The sequence below is a fragment of the Rhinopithecus bieti genome, unplaced genomic scaffold (genome assembly GCF_001698545.2).
Source record: "Rhinopithecus bieti isolate Rb0 unplaced genomic scaffold, ASM169854v2 scaffold_10548, whole genome shotgun sequence".
Classification (NCBI taxonomy): domain Eukaryota; kingdom Metazoa; phylum Chordata; class Mammalia; order Primates; family Cercopithecidae; genus Rhinopithecus; species Rhinopithecus bieti.
The window spans coordinates 2,075,127-2,094,182 of NW_016806834.1; the positions used below are offsets into that span (position 1 = coordinate 2,075,127).

The window sequence follows — 19,056 nt, forward strand, 5'->3', positions numbered from 1 at the left end:
TTCTAAAAAAAAAAAAAAAAGAAAAGAAAAAGAAAAAGAAAAAAGACAAGAAAATAAAAGAAAAAGAAAAAAGTTTGTTTTCAGACTTTGGAATATTTGCATTATCCTTACTGGTTGAGCATCTCTAATTTGAAATCCAAAATGCTCCAATGAGCATTTTCTGTGAGCGTCATGTTGGTGCTCAAAAAGCTCCAGATTTTGGAGCATTTTGGATTTCAAATTTTCAGATTATGGGTATTTAACTGGTAACAAGCTCATTATTTCCTCAAAATCTGTCATGACACCTTTTCCCAAAAAAGATCATCCATATAATTCTCTATACACCCTTAAGAGTCAATAAAATCACATTAAGCTCTTATATAACAACTAGCATAAATTCATTTTTCAGTTCAATTAAAGATGAAAATGTATAAGCACAAATAATTGCCTTTTACGAACACCTGGGATAGGGACAGGATTTTGGAAAGCTCTACCCACATCAAAGATATACCTACTCTCACACCATCCTGACACAATACAAGCAAACCCTCAGTTCTTAAAGGGATTCTTCCATAATCTATATATAACTTATTGAAGTCATTGCTGGTTGCAGAGTAGTCCACCGTTTCCCAAGTGTAACTCAACTCTGACATTCATAAACACTTTTCTTTCCCTGTGCTTCAAATTAAAGTTTCAACTATTCTGGTCTCACGGTGATGTATATTCAGATAAACTGGTATTTCTGTCCCTTAGCTAGGACCTCTAGGACACAAATGGCAAATATCAGGTTGGTTTAACTTTCATTTTTACCCCTCCCTCTCACATACATATTTTCTTACAATAATAACTAGTATATCTAAAATACAATCTCCAGGTTTCCAGCCCATGGAATTTCCAACCAGTGATAGAAAAGATAAACTGAAATTTAATAAAAAGAACTGAAATAATTAGATAAGTACTAGAGAAAATAGTTTCCCAACTTATCTGAAAGTCCTACTTTCCCTTCTTTGGGCATCTCTTTTAACATGTGGCCGTGAGTCCACCCCATACCAACTTTTAATCAAGTGAAATCAACAAACACTTTAAAGGGACTCAAGGAATAAAATTAATGTCCCTAATAAGTTGCCCATGGTGCAATATGATCATCAAATGTGTTTTGTCAGCAATATTATTTTTTAAATCTGACAATGTCACACATATAAAAATCCAAATTTCTGTCCTAGTTTAAAAGTGAGAAAAGTTCGGCAGCGTATGTTAATGCTGGGCTCACATTTCTTCATGGCCATTAGCCAAGGACTGAGTAACTGCTGTCCTTCTTAAGTGGATTTTTTTCTCATACTCAACCTACTTTACTCATCTGTATTACCTGCCAGGAACTTCTAGACATTTGCCCTCCTTGAATTAAAGGACTCAAAACAGTCTTAAGTTAACAGAAAAAAATTCAGAAAAGAAATCAGTTTATAGTAGAATTGTGAATAAGAGCTTTATTTTATTTATTTTTATTATTATTTTTTGAGACGGAGTCTTGCTCTGTCACCCAGGCTGGAGTGTAGTGGCGTGATCTCGGCTCACTGCAAGCTCTGCTTCCCGAGTTCATGCCATTCTCCTGCCTCAGCCTCCCGGCTAGCTGGGACTACAGGCACCCGCCACCACGCCCGGTTAATTTTTTTTTTTTTTTTTTGCATTTTTAGTAGAGATGGGGTTTCACTGTGTTAGCCAGGAATGATGGTCTCGATCTCCTGACCTTGTGATCTACCCTCCCTGGTCTCCCAAAGTGCTGGGATTACAGGCGTGAGTTTTAAAAGGGGAAGTGGTGGTCAGGATGGGGCTGTTTAAGGAATACGTAAGTCCTTTATTTGTTTATTTCAGAGATAGCATCTTGCTCTGTCACCCAGGCTAGAGTGTGGAGTGCCATGGTATGACTATAATTCACTTCAGTCTTGAACTCCTGGACTCAAGAGATCCTCTTGCCTTGGCCTCCTGGTGGCTAGGAGACTACAGGCACATGCCAACATACCTGGCTAATTTTTAATTTTTTTACAGAGACAGGCTCTCACTGTGTTGCCCAGGCTAGTCTCAAACTCCTGGCCTCAAGTGATCCTCCCACCTCAGCCTCCTAAAAGTGCAAGGATTACAGGTATGAGAACCATCATACCTGGCATTAAGCTCTTATTTTAATATCCTCTGATTTACCATATAATTTATAATTAATTTATTTATAAGCAAGAGTGTATTTTGTTTCACTAATACAATCTTCCATTCCTGTTTATTGTTTTAAGATATATTTTATAACTGGTAGGGAATTTTAACCTTACCATTCTTAAAAAAAAATTACCTTGGATATTTATCCTTCCACAGGAAATCCTATTGAGATTTTGATTGGGATTATAGAGTATAAATTACGTATTAGGAAAGAAATGTATTTTTAACAATACCAAATCTTTCCCTTCAAAAAACCCCATATATATGTATATATACATATATATATACACATACATATATATCTCTTCATTTATCCAGATCTTCTTTAATATCCTTTAAATTTTAAAATTTTTTTTATAAAAGCCTTACATATTTCTTATATTTATTCTTGGGTGGGGTTTTTCTTTTATTTTTTGTCTTCCAAAATAAATCTTTCTTCCTAATTACAGTTTAAAATAAGTTGCTGCTGGCATACATAGGAAAGCTACTGATTTTGTATGTTCAACTTGAATCTGGCTATTTAGCTGAGTTATCTTATGAGTTGATCATCATGACTCTCTGTGTAGGCTAAGGGTTGGCAAATTATGGACCTCAGACCAAATCTGGCCTGCTGCCTATTCTTATTGGAACATAGTCATACCCAATTGTTTCTGTACTGTTTGGTGCTTTCATGCTAGAATGGCATTGTTAAAGAGCTGTGACAGAGATACTATGGCTCAAAAAGCGTAAACTACTGAACTATTGACCCTTTATAGAAAAGGGTTGCCCAGCCCACCTGATGTAGATAATTATATTACCTGCAAGTAATGACAAGTCTGTCTCTTCTAAATGCATTTTATTTATTCATTCATTCCTTTTTTCTTTTTCTTGAGATGGGGTCTTGCTCTGTCACCCAAGCTAGAGGGCAGAGGCACGATCTCAACTCACTGCAACCTCTGCCTTCCAGGTTCAAGCAATTCTTGTGCCTCAGCCTCCCAAGTAGCTGGGATTACAGGTGTGCACCACCACACCCAGCTACTTTTTGTACTTTTACTACAGATGGGGTTTCACCATGTTAGCCAGGCTGGTCTTGAACTCCTGACCTCAAGTGATCTGCCTGCCTCGACCTCCCAAAGTGCTGGGGTTATAGGCATGAGTCACTGCACCTGACCTATTTATTCATTCATTCATTTCTAAATAAATGGAACCTCCAGCATAATGATCAACAGTAATGATAATGGAGGACTTCTGTCTTGGAATGCTTTGTTTCATCATTACATATGATGTTTACTACAGGTTTCTGAAGACATGTTTCATTGAGTTAAAACATTCTTGGGGGCTTAAGGTTTTAATTTAAGAACTGTACTTTATTCCAAGATTATGTCCTTCTCACTTTTTTCCATGAAATAATGGTAGTAACACACAAAGTAGTTGTTTTTAAACATATCTTTACATGGTAAAAAAAAAAAAAAAAAAGGTTGACAACTGTATATTAATCCATGAAATAGGTCATGAAATTCATGTCTAGGAAACACTAGGCTAAGTTACAGATATTACAGTGATATTTATAGCAGAAACTCTAGTGTATTGTTCTTATTCACAATTACACTGGGTTTTATATATAAAGAGGCAGCATGGATTAGTGGTTAAGTGGCAAAGAACATGGGCTCTGGATTTAGATAGCCTGAAGTGGGAATCTGGCTCTCTGCCTCCAGGTAGCTCTTGGAGCTTAGGCAATTTACCTAACCTCTCGAAGTCACAGTTTCTTCTTCTTTAAAATTAGAGTAACAAGACCAGACGCGGTGGCTCACTCTTGTAATCCCAGCACTTTGGAAGGCTGAGGCAGGCAAATCACCTGAGGTCAGGAGTTCGAGACCAGTCTGAGCAACATGGAGAAACCCCATCTCTACTAAAAAAACAAAATTAGTTGGGCATGGTGGCGCATGCCTGTAATCACAGCTACTCGGGAGGCTGAGGCAGGAGAACTGCCTAATTGCTTGAACCTAGGAGGCGGAGGTTGCAGTAAGCCGAGATTGTGCCATAGCATTCCAGCCTGGGCAACAAGAGCGAAACTCCATCTCAAAAAAAGAAAAAATTCGTGTAACAATAGTGCCCACGGTATAGTTGTTCTCAAAATTAAATGATAAAGCACTCTGTATAATATTTAGTCAATTATAAATATCCAACAAATGGTAGGTGTTATTATTTTATGTACTTGTTTACTTAGTACATTCAAGTAGTACCATATTTTAATCTTTTCTAATAGCAAGGTAGACATTTCAAGTTAACAATCCTAAGGAAGGAAGAGGGATCAGTCAGTTCTTTTATTTCTTATTTTCAATATATTCCAGTTTCACAGGATCACTCAGTTCTGACTGGGTTAATACAAATGGGTCAATGATAATAAATACATAATCTGAGGAAGCATTTAGCTATTATGGTTGTTCCATATAACTGTTTATATATTGTTACATATATTGTTTATCCTGTAACTGTGTGTGTCTCTTGTAGAAAACAATTTACAAATACGGATGCAACACAAAGAACACACTATTAATACAGGGCAAAAGTAAGATGAGATATAAGCTTGTACTGTATATATACCAGAATTCTCCCCAAATGTGGGGATGTTCAATAGGCATTCAAAAAGAAGGGCCCATGGTCAGAGTTCAGGAAATGCTGTGTTTTGTTTTGTTTTGTTTTGAGATGGAGTCTCACTCTGTCGCCCAGGCTGGAGTGCAGTGGCACAATCTGGGCTCACTGCAAGCTCTGCCTCTGAGGTTCACGCCATTCTCCTGCCTCAGTCTCCCAAGTAGCTGGGACTACAGGTGCCCGCCACCATGCCCGGCTAATTCTTTTGTATTTTTTAGTAGAGATGGGGTTTCACCGTGTTAGCCAGGATGGTCTTGATCTTCTGACCTTGTGATCTGCCCATCTCAGCCTCCCAAAGTGCTGGGATTACAGGTGTGAGCCACCGTGCTCAGCCAGGAAATGCTGTTTTGAAATTAGCATTGTAAAGCCCCAAAAAGAAATCAAATTATTGATATGGTAATGTGAACTTTGAATCTTCAGGAAAGGAAAAGTAGTATGGATCATTTTCTAAACTTATTTGAGCACAGAACCCTTCTTCCTCTGATCATTTCATAGGAATACACTGTGGGAAGTGCTGGATCCAATTACCACTAAAAATGAAGTTAAATCAATATGGAGTTGCGAGTATGACGTTGGGAAATAATTTCCATTTCTCTTTACAGATTTCATGGAGGGAAAAAAATTTCAGTAAGACTCAGAAGAAATGAAATGTGTTAAAACAAACAAAACAGACACAGTAGTTAGAAGGAAGCACATTCAGAGATTATCACCAGGAGACATACATGGTCAAGTAAGGATAAACAGGAGACCAGCTTTTGAAAACAGAAGAAAGAGTTTTTAAAAGAAAAACATGGCTGGGCATGGTGGCTCATGCCTGTAATCCCAGCACTTTGGGAGGCTGAAGCAGGTGGATCATGAGGTCAGGAGATTAAGACCATCCTGGCTAACATGGTGAAACTCCATCTCTACTAAAAATACAAAAAATTAGCTGGGCATGGTAGCATGCACCTGTAGTCCCAGCTACTTGGGAGGCTGAGGCAGGAGAATTGCTTGAACCCAAGAGGCGGAGGCTGCAGTGAGCTGAGATCGCACCACTGCACTCCAGCCTGGGTGACAGAGCGAGACTGTTTCAAAAACAAAAGAGGAGAGGGGAGGGGAGGGGAGGGGAGGGGGAGAAAGAGAAAGAGAGAGACAGAGAAAGAGAAAGAGAAAGAGAAAGAGAAAGAGAAAGAGAAAGAGAAAGAGAAAGAGAAAGACGTGTGTGTTAATAAGAAAGTAATAATCAACCATTTAGGCAAATTATCCTTCAATCTTCAAGCATGTTCAACTATTACAGTTCTTAATGGGTAAAGAAACTAAAATTCTAAATTGTCTAAGTTTAGATCCCATAGAGCAACAAAGATTTACTTACTTCACTAGAGCAGCTGCTTCAGGAAGTACATCAGCAAATGATTCACGGAATATGATTGCATTTTTCCTTTTACAGTTCTGTATGACATCATTGGCAAGGTAAAAGAGATTCAAACGGTGGGGATATGCAGCTAGAGATGACAAAAGACAATAAATAAAACCAAATGAGTCAATTTACAGTTATTTCAACTTATTCCAAATACAGTGTTCTCAAACTATAACTGGTATTTTTTTTCTTACATGGATATAAAAAGATGAATGTAATTACATAGATGGAAGGGAGGAAGGATGGATGGATAAACTGACAAATGAACTAATGGATGGAAGGGAGGAAGGATGGATAGACAAACTAGCAAATGAACTAATGGATCAGTTTACCAAACATACTAAAAACCTTGACTACTTCAGGTTAAGATTCTGTTCAAGATACTCCTCAAGGAGATTTCTCCCTCACTTTGTAGATGTTTGGCACTAAAAAAAAGACCCAGTAACTCTGGAGAAGCTAAAATAAAACACAATTATAGTCTCAAACATCTGGGAAGACAAAAAAAAAAAAAAAAAAATGAGCTGAACATGCTCAACTTGTTGCAGAAATACCAAGGTTAGTAGAAAGAGCATGGGCTTTGTAATCAAATCAGAATGCGACCTTAAGCAAATTGCTTAACATTTATTATAGATAGACCCTCCTCCCCATCAACCAATCCAGATACTACTCAGATACATCTTAGTCTTCCCATCTACTGAAGGGAGGCTCTGCTGCTGCTTTCATCACTAGACGAATGTCCTGCAAAATAATACAATCCTATGTATGCATCTAGGTTAAGCTTTTCTTTTTCTTTTTTTGAGATGGAGTCTCACTGTCGTCCAGGCTGGAGTGAAGTGGCACAACCTCAGCTCACTGCAACCTCTGCCTCCTGGGCTCAAGCAATTCTCCTGTCTCATCCTCCCAAGTAGCTAGGACTACAGGTGTGCACCACCATGCCCAGCTAATTTTTTTGTATTTTTAGTAGAGATGGAGTTTTACTATGTTGGCCAGGCTGATCTCAAACTCCTGACTTCAGGTGATCTGCCCGCTTTGGCCTTCCCAAAGTGCTAGGATTACAGGTGTGAGCGACCGCGCCCAGTTGGTTAAGTTTTTCAGTGGCTCACAACAAGGCCCAATCAATGTACTATCTGGAACCCTGAGCAAAGTCCCCTTAAGCTTCATTATTATGCTAGGTAATTTCAATGTCTAAATGGATGATCTACCATGTTTTCTTGTCTCTCGGTTCCTTGACCTCATATTCGGTGACCTTCAAGAACCACTCCTTTGCACATTTAAAAATCTCCTCCTCTGATCACAGTCTCCCACTCCTATTATACTTGTTCTTTAATTTCACCAAGATCTCAGCTTTTTATTTTCTCTAATTCTACATTCTTTTCTCAGTACTCAATTCTTCACCAATTCCAGAGTCTTTGTCCATTATTTAAACCAATATTTTTTTTTAAACCCTCATACTCTTGTCCTTCTCCTCTCTAATTCAGCCTTCTATCTCATGTACTTAATGAAATCCCAAATTTGGATCAATCTAACTGCATTTACTGCACCTTTATTTCTTCTGCTGGATTCTGCTGAAGAAAAATCGTACCAAAAAAAATTTAAATCATACAAATTAAAAGTCTCCTTCTTCACCTGGACCCTCCACATGTGCTTAGTCAGCATCCTCTCTCAAAGAAGTATTTCGAATTTTAACCACTTGTCAGGCCCGAATCTTTACCACATCACTTCTCACTCTCAGGAGATAAGCTTATATGGTGTTTCACAGAGAAGGCAAAAGTCATTAGATGGAAATTATCTTGTCAAAAAAATGTATCCACATTTAAACTTACCTAGATCAATTTACCTAGTAAAAAGCATTACTCCTATTAAAGAGTAATCCTTCCACTACATACTGTTTCCTAGACTCTATTCACACCTTGAGAACATTATACTACATTAACCATGCTTGCTTCATTTTTTGTGTTTTTTGTTTATTTGGAGACAGGGTCTCACTCCTGTCACCTAGGCTGGGGTGCAGTGGTGCGATCACAGTTCACTGCAGCCTCCTCGGGCTCAGGTGATCCTCCCAGCTCAAGTCTCTCGAGAAGCTGGGACTTAAGGCATGCCACCATGCCTGGCTAACTTTTTTTGTATTTTTAGTAGAGACAAGGGTTTGTCATGTTGCCCAGGCCGGTCCTGTACTCCTGAGCTCAAGCAATCTGCCCACCTCAGCCTCCCAAATTGCTGGGATTACAGGCATGAACTACTGCGCCTGGCTTATCCTTGCTTCTTGTAATTTAGTTTGATTCTTATTTATATTATTATTATTATCATTATTATTATTATTATTTTTGAGACAGAGTTTCACTCTTGTCGCCCAGGCTAGAGTGCAATGGCACAATCTTGGCTCACTGTAACCTCCGCCTCACAGGTTCAAGCTATTCTCCTGCCTTAGCCTCCTGAAGTAAGTGGGATTACAGGCGCCTGCCACCATGCCCAGCTAATTTTTTTGTATTTTTAGTAGAGATGGAGTTTCACTATGTTGGCAGGCTGGTCTTGAAATCCTGACCTCAGGTAATCCACCCACCTTGGCCTCCCAAAGTGCTGGAATTACAGGCATGAGCCACCGCACCCGACCTCTTATTTATATATTTACATTGTATTCCTTCAGGCTGTCTCTCAACATAGGTATATACACGTCTCTCCTATCTTAAAGTTTTCTTGCGACCACCTTAGGTTACCCCTAGCCTTTCCTTCCTTGCCTAATGTTAGTTAAGACCTTTTAGTGTGAAGAGTCTGAAAGAGTTTTGTATGATCACTGTCTACACTTTTAACTCCCATTAACTCCATAATTATAGGAACCACTCTTTTATTGCACTTAAAAAATATGCAATCTACCATGCTAAGAGCTTTTTATAAATTATATTATCTCATTTATGTTGCCAATAGTTCACTCAAACGCCAATTTTCAAGTTTACTAATAAATTCAATTTACTAAACCCAATGGAGATTTTTTTTTTTAATGTTATTTCTTTGTAGCTTTGGCACACAGAATAATCTGTCATAGTACTTTCTCCTTTGGCTTCTGTCTTAACCACTCTCCTGGTTTTCATCCTACCTCTCCGGGTCCTCCTCTAGAATCATGTACAGGTAGCCAGTCTGGCTGTGATCATCCTTGTTTAAATGTTGATGTTCTCCAGGATTCTCTCCTGAGCACTCTTCTCTACTCATAGCATAGTGTTTTAAGATTTCAGGCTTTAAGTCAATCTTTTCCATTTCTGGCTCTGTCACTTGTTAGCTTTGGAGTCTTTTACATTACTTAACTCTTCTCTATGTTGCTTTCCTTTGTAAAATGATAACCTCACAGGATTGTTAGAAGAACTAAATAAAACAATATATGGAAAACAATTAAGATAGGGCTTAATGCACAGCAAATGGAATGCTATCAGCATAATCACCTCCTTCTAGTTGCTTTAACTACTTCAACCAATGTATCAATGACTCCCATATTTGTAAATATCAAGCCTGGATTTCCCTTTACCAGTCAATGTACACATCCACTTCAAAGTCTCCGAGGCACCCTGAGCTTGATTTTAATTTTTTTTTTTTCTGTCACCCAGGCTGGAATGCAGTCACAATCTTGGCTCACTGAAACCTCTGCCTCCTGGGTTCAAGTGATCCTCCCACCTCAGCCTCCCAAGTAGCTGGGACTACAGGCACATGCCACCATGTCTGGCTAATGTTTTTTTTTTTTTCTTTTTGAGACAGAGTTTCGCTCTTGTTGACCAGGCTGGAGTGCAATGGCACGATCTCGGCTCACTGCAACCTCTGCCTCCCGGGTTCAAGTGATTCTCCTGCCTCAGCCTCCCAAGTAGCTGGGATTACAGGCATGCGCCACCATGCCTGCTAATTTTGTAGTTTTAGTAGAGACGGGGTTTCTCCATGTTGGTCAGGCTGGTCTTGAACTCCTGGCCTCAAGGAATCCACCAGCCTCAGCCTCCCAAAGTGCTGAGATTACAAACATGAGCCACCGCACCCAGCTGATTTTAATATTTTATTTTATTGTGATTTATTTATTTATTGAGATGGAGTTTCACTCTTGTTGCCCAGGCTAGAATGAAATGGCGCGATCTTGGCTCACCGCAACCTCTGCCTCCCAGGTTCAGGCGATTCTCCTGCCTCAGCCTCCCGAGTAGCTGGGATTACAGACATGCGCCGTCACACCCAGCTAATTTTTTTTGTATTTTTAGTAGAGATGGGATTTCTTCATGTTGGCCAGCCTGGTCTCGAACTCCCGACCTCGGGTGATCCGCCTGCCTCAGCCTCCCAAAGTATTGGGATTATAGGCATGAGCCACTGCACTCGGCCTTATTATTCTATTAATCACCTTTCTCTTTTTCTGTCTGTTACTACTCCTTAGTCAGAATTTTAGCAATTCTTTCTGACTCCTCCTTACACCCTTACACCCTTACACCCATTAATAAATCTCCAAACTCTAGCCAATTTTGTCTCCAATAATATTTCTCAACTTTATACCCTCTTGTCTTTCCCTTCCTACTATTGCTGTTTTCCGGGTTTCATTATCGTTGACCTGGACCACTCCTGCAACAGCCTCCTAGGCATCTGCCCCTAGACTTGCTCCCCTTAAATTTCCTCCCTATATTGTTGCCAAATTTATTTCTTTTCTTTTTTTTCTCTTCCTTCCTTCCTTTTTTTTTTTTTTTTTTAAGAAAAGATCAGATTTGTTTGGAGAAAACAAAAAACCCACAGCCCAAAGGATGTGAATTTATATCTCAAGACATCTCCAGGTATTAGGTCTACAGATTACAAATCATTTTATAGAAGGTATTTTGTATAAATTTTACATGCATTCAGGAGCAGGATATAAATTAATCCCCGTTTCTATTTTAACAGGGGAGCAAGGTAGGAAAGTGGGAGTCAAATTCATTTTCAAATATGCAAAATTATCTAATTATTTCTCATATCAAATCTGTCAATGATTTCACACTGCTCAATGGAAAAAGCGGAAACACTTCAGCTTCCTTTACAGTCTGCATCCTGCCTTCTCTTCCAGTCTCATTTCTCCCCCCTCAAATTCAAAGTTCCATCTTTAATGAATTACTCACAATTGCCAAAAACCCTGCTAACTTGTGTTTTCTCTTTTAGTCAGAATTTTCCTTTTCTATAACTCATCCTAAACAGTTTTCAGTGGTTTTCTACTCATCCATAGGAAAACGTCCAAAATTTTAAATTTAACTCATGTCAGTTTCTGACCACCCCCATGTTAAATCTCTCCTTCTTCCTGCAAACCACCCCAAACTATTTTATTACTACTTTTCCTCAATGTAAACTCTCCACTCTAGTCAGAGCACTTTGGAAATTCTGGAGGAATGAAAAGTGGTTGAGGTAGTCTGGGAAGATGCTTAAAGTCTGTGGTCTTTAAGCACCCTATACTTTACCTACTATAGCATTTATCACACTGTAGTGTACTTGTCTGTATCCCCACTGGATTATAAGCACCCAGAAGACTGAATTTCTCTTGTTCACTGCCTTATTCTTTTTTTTGGAGACTGAGTCTCACTCTGTCACCCAGGCTAGAGTACAGTGGTACAATTTCGGCTCACTGCAACCTCCGCCTCCCAGGTTCAAGCGATTCTTGTGCCTCAGCCTCCCGAGTAGCTGGGATTACAGGTGCCGGCCACCACGCCTGGCTAATTTTTGTATTTTTAGTAGACAGGGTTTCACCATGTTGGCCAGGTTGGTCTCGAACTCCTAACCTCAAGTGAGCCACCCACCTTAGCCTCCCAAAGTGCTAGGATTACAGTCATGAGCCACCATGCCCGGCCTACTGCCTTTTCTTTTGTTTGGTTTCTGTTTTTTTTTTTAAGACAGAGTCTTAAAAAAGTGGTTGAGGTAGTCGCCCAGGCTGGAGTACAGTGGCGCGATCTCGGCTCACTGCAACCTCCACCTCCCAGGTTCAAGCAATTCTCCTGCCTCAGCCTCCTGAGTAGCTGGGATTACAGGTGCGCATCACCACACCTGGCTAATTTTTGTATTTTCAGTAGAGATGGGGTTTCATCATGTTAGTCAGGCTAGTCTAAAACTCCTGACCTCAGGTAATCCACCTGCCTTGGGCCTCCCAAACTGCCAGGATTACAGGCGTTAGCCACTGCACCCAGCCTTTAATTTTTAATTTATTTAATACTTTATATATGCCAGGGACTGTTTTAAAGAGGATACAGATATTAACTTACATCCTCACCACAACTCTACGAGGTTGGTACCAGCCTGGGCAACACAGTAAGATGTTATCTCTCCAAAAAAAATTTTAAGTTAGCCAGGCGTAATTGCACAACTGTAGTTGGGTTACTCAGAGGCTGAGGTGGGAGGATCACTTGAGCCTGGGAGGCTGAGGGTGCAGTGAGCCACAATCGCCCCACTGTACTCTGGTCTGTGTGACAGACCAAAGCCAGGAAGGAGCCCTGAGCCCTCACCAGAGACCAAACTGGACCTTGATCTTGAACTCTGCAACCTCTAGAACTGTGAGAAAATCAATTTCTTTGTTTAAGCCACCCAGTCTGTGGTATTCTGTTATGGCAGCCAAGCTGACTAATGCAACTGTATAAGGAGACTATCTTTGTTTTTAGGAAATGAACACCAAAGTACCACATAGGGCAGCATGTCTGCAACATACGCTCAAACAGTTCAGAAATAAAAAGTGTGTGTGCCTGTAGAGAAAGCAGTAAGTGAGATAAAGCAAATATGTTAAAATGTTAATAACTGGGGAATCTGAGTGAAAAGTACACAGAAGGTTTTTGTAATACTCTTGTAACTTTTTAACATTTGAAATTATTCAAAATTAACAAGTTTAAAAAAATATACAGAATCCAACCACTACTTACTACCTCCACCACTGCCTGTGGTCTAAGTCACTATCATCTTTTGCTTGAATTATTGCAGTAGCCTCCTACCTAGTCTCCCTGCTTCTGCCTTTGCCTGGCTTCAGTCTAATCTCAACTCAGAAGAGGGAGTGATCCTTTAAAAATATAAACTGATTGTATTATTCCATTTCTTAAATTACTCCCATAATGGTCCCCTCTTTAATACGAGTAAAGTTCAAAGTCCTTACAATGGCCTATAAATCCTAAACAATCTGGCACTGTCTTATCTTTCTGACCTAATTTCTTCATCACCACTGATTCCACTGTAGCCACAGTGGCCACCTTGCTGTCTTTACAAGGCCTCCAACACACCTGGCTGAGTCTTTGCCTCACGGTCTGTTAAGCTCACTGTTCTGGAACTTTCTTCCCCCGTATTTCTCATGGCTCATTCAATCACTGCCTTTAAATCTTGCTCAAATGTTCCTTTCTCCTTCTGCATAATAATTAAAAGAAGGCTGAATGCTTAGCCTTCAGTAAATATGTTCCTGACTACCTTACTTAAAACTGCAACATCAGGCCAGGTGTGGCAGCTCACGCCTGTAATCCCAGCACTTTGGGGGGGCCAAGATGGGTGGATCACCTGAGGTCAGGAGTTCAAGACCATCTTGACCAACATGGTGAAACCCCATCTCTATTAAAAATACAAAAATTAGCCAGGTGTGGTGGCATGCATCTGTAATCCCAGCTACTGAGGAGGCTGAGGCAGGAGAATTGCTTGAACCCAGAGGCGGAGGTTACAGTGAGCCAAGACTGTGCCACTGCACTTCAGCCTGGGCAAAAGAGCAAGACTCCGACTCAACAAAAAAAACAAAAAACAAAAAAACGGCAACATCAAGCCAACAACACTCCTACCACCCTCCTTTGCTTTATTCTCCCAAATAACACATAATTTTCCAATATACTATACAATTTATTTTTTGCCTATCTCCCCCACGAGAATATAAGCCTCATAAGGGCAAGAATTTTTGTCAGTTTCGTTTACTGCTGAATTCTCAGCACTTAGAATAGTGCTTAACACTTAGTCGGCGTTCAGTAACTATTTCTTGAATAAATAAATTAGAAAAAAAAGAGAAGGAAAAAAGAAAACGGGAAAAAAAGAGGAGTTCTCTATTCAGTTTGGCTAACAATCCGTAAGGCTTCTCTGTAAATGCACAGCATAGGTAGGGACTAGGTACAATGAAGTATTCTAGGGGCTGTTGCAGAAGTTAATCTAGATATAGTCAGTGTTCTCACAACATCAATTCCTTAACTATCTATAAGCTAAGCATTCAGCCTTCTTTTAATTATTATGCAGAAGGGGAAAAGAATTAACAACAGGAAACTGTAAGGTTACTGATTTGAGTCTAAGTACCTACAAAATAAAACCATTAACTTGGTAGGAGATGGGTTAGATAATTTTTAACTTGAATTTGTATTTTATGTCTACCTTGCCTTGTTCCAACAATGGGCTAAGATAGCCGATACGTAAAGTGTTTTCAATCCATGTAGTCTTTCAATTATAGAAAACAATCACTATGGTATAATGGAAAGGGCATCAGCACGAGAGTCCAGATCTGAGTTGTAACCCTTGAAAAACATTCATTTTCATTAGCTTAGATCTGTCTTCATTTGTAAAACAGGCTGCAGAAAGGAAAACAAAAGAAGAAAACCCACATGGACAAAAATGTTATTTATAGTTGCAGAAAAAACTAGAAGCAACCTAAAGAATAGTAACAGGGGAACAGTTAAGTAAAGGTGCATCCATATTATGTGGATAATAAGTATATGTCTATAAATAACATGAAGATGCTTGCATGAGAGTGAAAACACAGGAAAGAAAAATGTACATATACCATTATGTAAATTATGTAATACACTATTCAAATGTATATGTAAAGGTACATCCACATTATATGGATAAGTACATGTCTGTAAATAACATGAAGATGCTTGCATGAGAGTTAGTAAAAACACAGGAAAGAAGAATGTACATATACCATTATTTAAACTATGTAAATACACTATCTAAATGTATAGGTGGGCCGGGCGCGGTGGCCCTTGCCTATAATCCCAGCACTTTGGGAGGCCGAGGTGGGCAGATCACCTGAGGTCAGAAGTTTGAGCCCAGCATGACCAACATGGTTAAACTAAAAATACAAAATACCAAAATGAGCTGGCCGTGGTGGTGGGTGCCTGTAATCCCAGATACTTGGGAGGCTGAGGCAGGATAATTGCTTGAACCTGGGAGGCAGGTGTTGCAGTGAACTGAGATTGCGCCATTGCACTCCAGCTTAGGCGAGAGTGAGACACTGTCTCCGAAAAAAAAAAAAATTATATGAATATTTTAAAATAAATGTTATTTTCTAAACTTTCTATGCTACAATTATAATACCTTTATATAAAAAATAAAAGCATAGGCCAGGTGTGGTGGCTCACTCCCATAATTCCAACACTTTGGGAGGTCAAGATGTAAGGATCGGTTGAGCCTAGGGGGGTCAAGGCTGCAGTGAGCCATAGTTGTGCCACTACACTCCAGGCTGAATGACAGGGCAAGGCCCTGTCTCCACACACACACACACACACACACACACACACACACACACACACACACAAACCATATAAAATAACTAAGTTAAATTAGATCATCCATAACATACCCTCTGGCTTCAATATCCTATGATTAAATAAATATTTAACTGTAAGGACACTCAGTACAAATAATGGCAGTGTCACTTGAAAAATAGAAGAAAACAACACCTTTTTTTCAAAGAATCTACATCTTCTCTTTAAAAAGATAAATCCTCCAACTTCCTTAAAATCACTTAGTTGCTTTGTTGAGGGTTAACAAGAAAAAATTATCTGTAAAAGTATCAAGGTAGCAGAAAGAACACTGAACTATGTAGAAAATCTGAGTGCCATACTCCTCCACCACTATGTGAGGACTATCACATTATCATTCAAACTGTTACATTTTGAGAGTGAAAGGGCATCACATCAGGACAGGTGCTCAGATATGTTAGGCTGAGCTAAGATGCAACTAGCCTAAGTCTATGTAAAATGAATGTACTCAAAAAGTTTCTAAGGCCCCTTTTGGATCTAAATGTTATAATTTTATTTCTTTTTTAAGAACTGAAAATACTGAACAAATGGTGCTATATGTATAGAAGTCAGAGATGCTGTATTTACTAAATAATATATTTTTTAAAGGAGTACCTTAATTTCTTGCTTAGGGGTTCAGATTTACAATTAAGTTTATCTGGGGAGATATTAATGAATGAACTTAAAATGTACCTTAAACTCCTCTGATGAGATGTTCTTGTTGGGACTGAGAAACAATGAGAACCCTAGCACTGTATGTGCCATACCCTATAACCAAAAGTATTATGTGAATACCATATGCTTTACAGAATGAAGTACAAAGAATGCACTAACAGAATCAGAGCTAGCAAGAGATGTACATTACTATAGGTCATATCATATTCGCACTTACAAGAATTTACAGGCTGGGCATGGTGGCTCACGCCTGTAATCCCAACACTTTGGGAGGCTGAGGCGGGTGGATTACCTGAGGTCAGGAGTTTGAGACCAGCCTGACCAACATGGAGAAACCCTGTCTCTTACTAAAAATACAAAATTAGCCAGGCGTGGTGGCGCATGCTTGTAATCCCAGCTACTCGGGGGGTGAGCCAGGAGTATCACTTGAACCCATGAGGTTGCAATGAGCCAAGATCACACCATTGCACTCCAGTCTGGGCAACAAAAGCGAAACTCCGTCTCAAAAAAAAAAAAAAAAAAAAAAACAACAAAAAAAAATTTACTTTTAAGTACTTGGCCAGGCACGGTGGCGCATTCCTGTAATTCTAGCACTTTTGGAGGCCTAGGCGGGAGGATCATTTGAGGCCAGGAGTTCAAGAATAGCCTGACTAACATGGTGAAACCCCATCTATAGTAAAAATTAGCCAGGCGTGGTGGCAAACGCCTGTAATCTCAGCTACTCGAGAGGCTGAGGCAGGAGAATCACCTGAACCTGGGAGGCAGAGGTTGCAGTGAGCTGAGATTGTGCCACTGTACTCCAGCCTGGGCAACAGAGAGAGACTCCGTCTCAAAAAAAAAAGAAAAAAAAAAAAAAAAAAAAATTTACATGTAAGTACTAAGCCAGAGTGTGAGAGAGAAAACAATTAACAAGAACCTTCAACAATGTTCAGGGGTAAAGGCAATTACAGTAGTCCCTCCTTAACCTCGGGGCGTATGTTCTAAGACCCCTAGTGGATTCCTGAAACCAGACAGTACAGAAACTGCTGTCAACTGAAACACATTTCTGTTCATATCTTCCACCAAAAACTTAATGCTCTTTTCATCTTAACCAAGCAGTTAATCAAGCACTGTGGCCATAACTTTTGCAGTATAAGGTGCAACAGCAAAACTAGCACAAATTTATTTTTCCTTCTTCATCATTTCACAGATAGGAGATTCATTCTTATCACAGATCATAGCAACTTTAGCATATGATTTATTTTCTTATTAAGAATTTTAACCTTTTCACTTAAAGGAAGCACTTAATGGCTTTTCTTTGGCATATCCAAATTAAAAGCATCACTATTCTTGTGCTTTGGGACCATTATTAAGTAAACTAAGGGTTACTTGAACACAAACACTGCAATACCCTGGCAGTTAATATAACAGGGGCACTAATGCATGGGAAGCGTCAACAGCATGGACACAAAGGACAAAGAGAGAATTCCTGTCCTGGGCAAGATGGCATGAGATTTCATTATACTACTCAGAATAGTGCACAATTTAAAACTCATGAACTGTTTATTTCTGCAATTTTCCACTTAATATTTTAGGCATGGTTAACCTAGGAAAGTTAAACTGTAAGAGTCACAAAGACGTTTGAGGCCACAGAGAAATATTCACTGATGAAGAACCAGAAGAAATATTATCTTCATAAAGATGATGAGAGACAGAAAAACCAGGAAGTTTGACTCTCCCTAAATCGGCTTCATGTTCCAAGCATCAAAACATTCAGCTGATTTAATCTCTTAATATGATTCACCCTACAGAATTATATGCTACCAAATATAGCACAAATCATGCATATATATATTTCTGTACAAGGCTGTTTACAAAAAAAATGAAAATTTTGTCATTACTAAAATTTCCAGTATTTTCAAGCCTAATTTCATTTTATGTACTGACTTTAGAACCCAAGTCCTGAGTAAAATAACTTCAATATACACTGAAAGAGCCATATCTAAACTGAAAATCTCAAAGTAGTCTGTTAACATTCATAAGGTATCAATCCACCAGTTACTTAATTTACTATTCAGAATATTTGTTACACATTGTTATATATGATTATCTAGAAGTCTACTATATCAAATAGTATATTGACAAAACAATGTATTAACCAGGATATTGTTTAACATTTTAATACCAACATTACCATCACCAATAACAGAGCACATCTGAGACCAGGAGTTATAAAATTACACATTTGAAAAAGAACTTGGAAGAAGCTGGGTGCAGTGGCTCACACCTGTAATCCCAGCACTTTGGGAGGCTAAGGTGAGAGGATCACCTGAGCCGCAGAGTTGCAGACCAGGCTAGGCAATACAGGAAACCCTTTCTCTACAAAAATTTAAAAAGTAGCTGAGCTGGCTGGGCGCGATGGCTCATGCCTGTAATCCCCGAACTTTGGGAGGTCGAGGCAGGCATATCACTTGAGATTAGGAATTTAAGACTAGCCTGGCCAACATGACGAAACCCCGTATCTACTAAAAATACAAAAAAATTAGCCAGGCATGGGGGTGCGCGCCTGTAGTCCCAACTACTTGGGAGGCTGAGGCCTAAGAATCTCTTGAACCCAGGCAGTGGAGGTTGCAGTGAGCCAAGATGGTGCTACTGCACTCCGGCCTGGGTGACAGAGTGAGACTCCATCTCAATTAAAAAAAA

General features: G+C 39.4%; 1 protein-coding gene across 5 annotated transcripts in view; it reads right to left on the bottom strand.

The window, feature by feature from the left end:
* Positions 1 to 19,056, bottom strand: part of RPRD2 (regulation of nuclear pre-mRNA domain containing 2) — a 123,758-nt gene that overhangs the window by 57,246 nt on the left and 47,456 nt on the right. For all 5 annotated transcript variants that reach the window (XM_017877809.1, XM_017877806.1, XM_017877805.1 and 2 more), the window contains exon 2: positions 6,164 to 6,293. In XM_017877809.1, the coding sequence (XP_017733298.1) occupies positions 6,164 to 6,293 (130 nt within the window). The remainder of the gene's footprint in view (positions 1 to 6,163; positions 6,294 to 19,056) is intronic.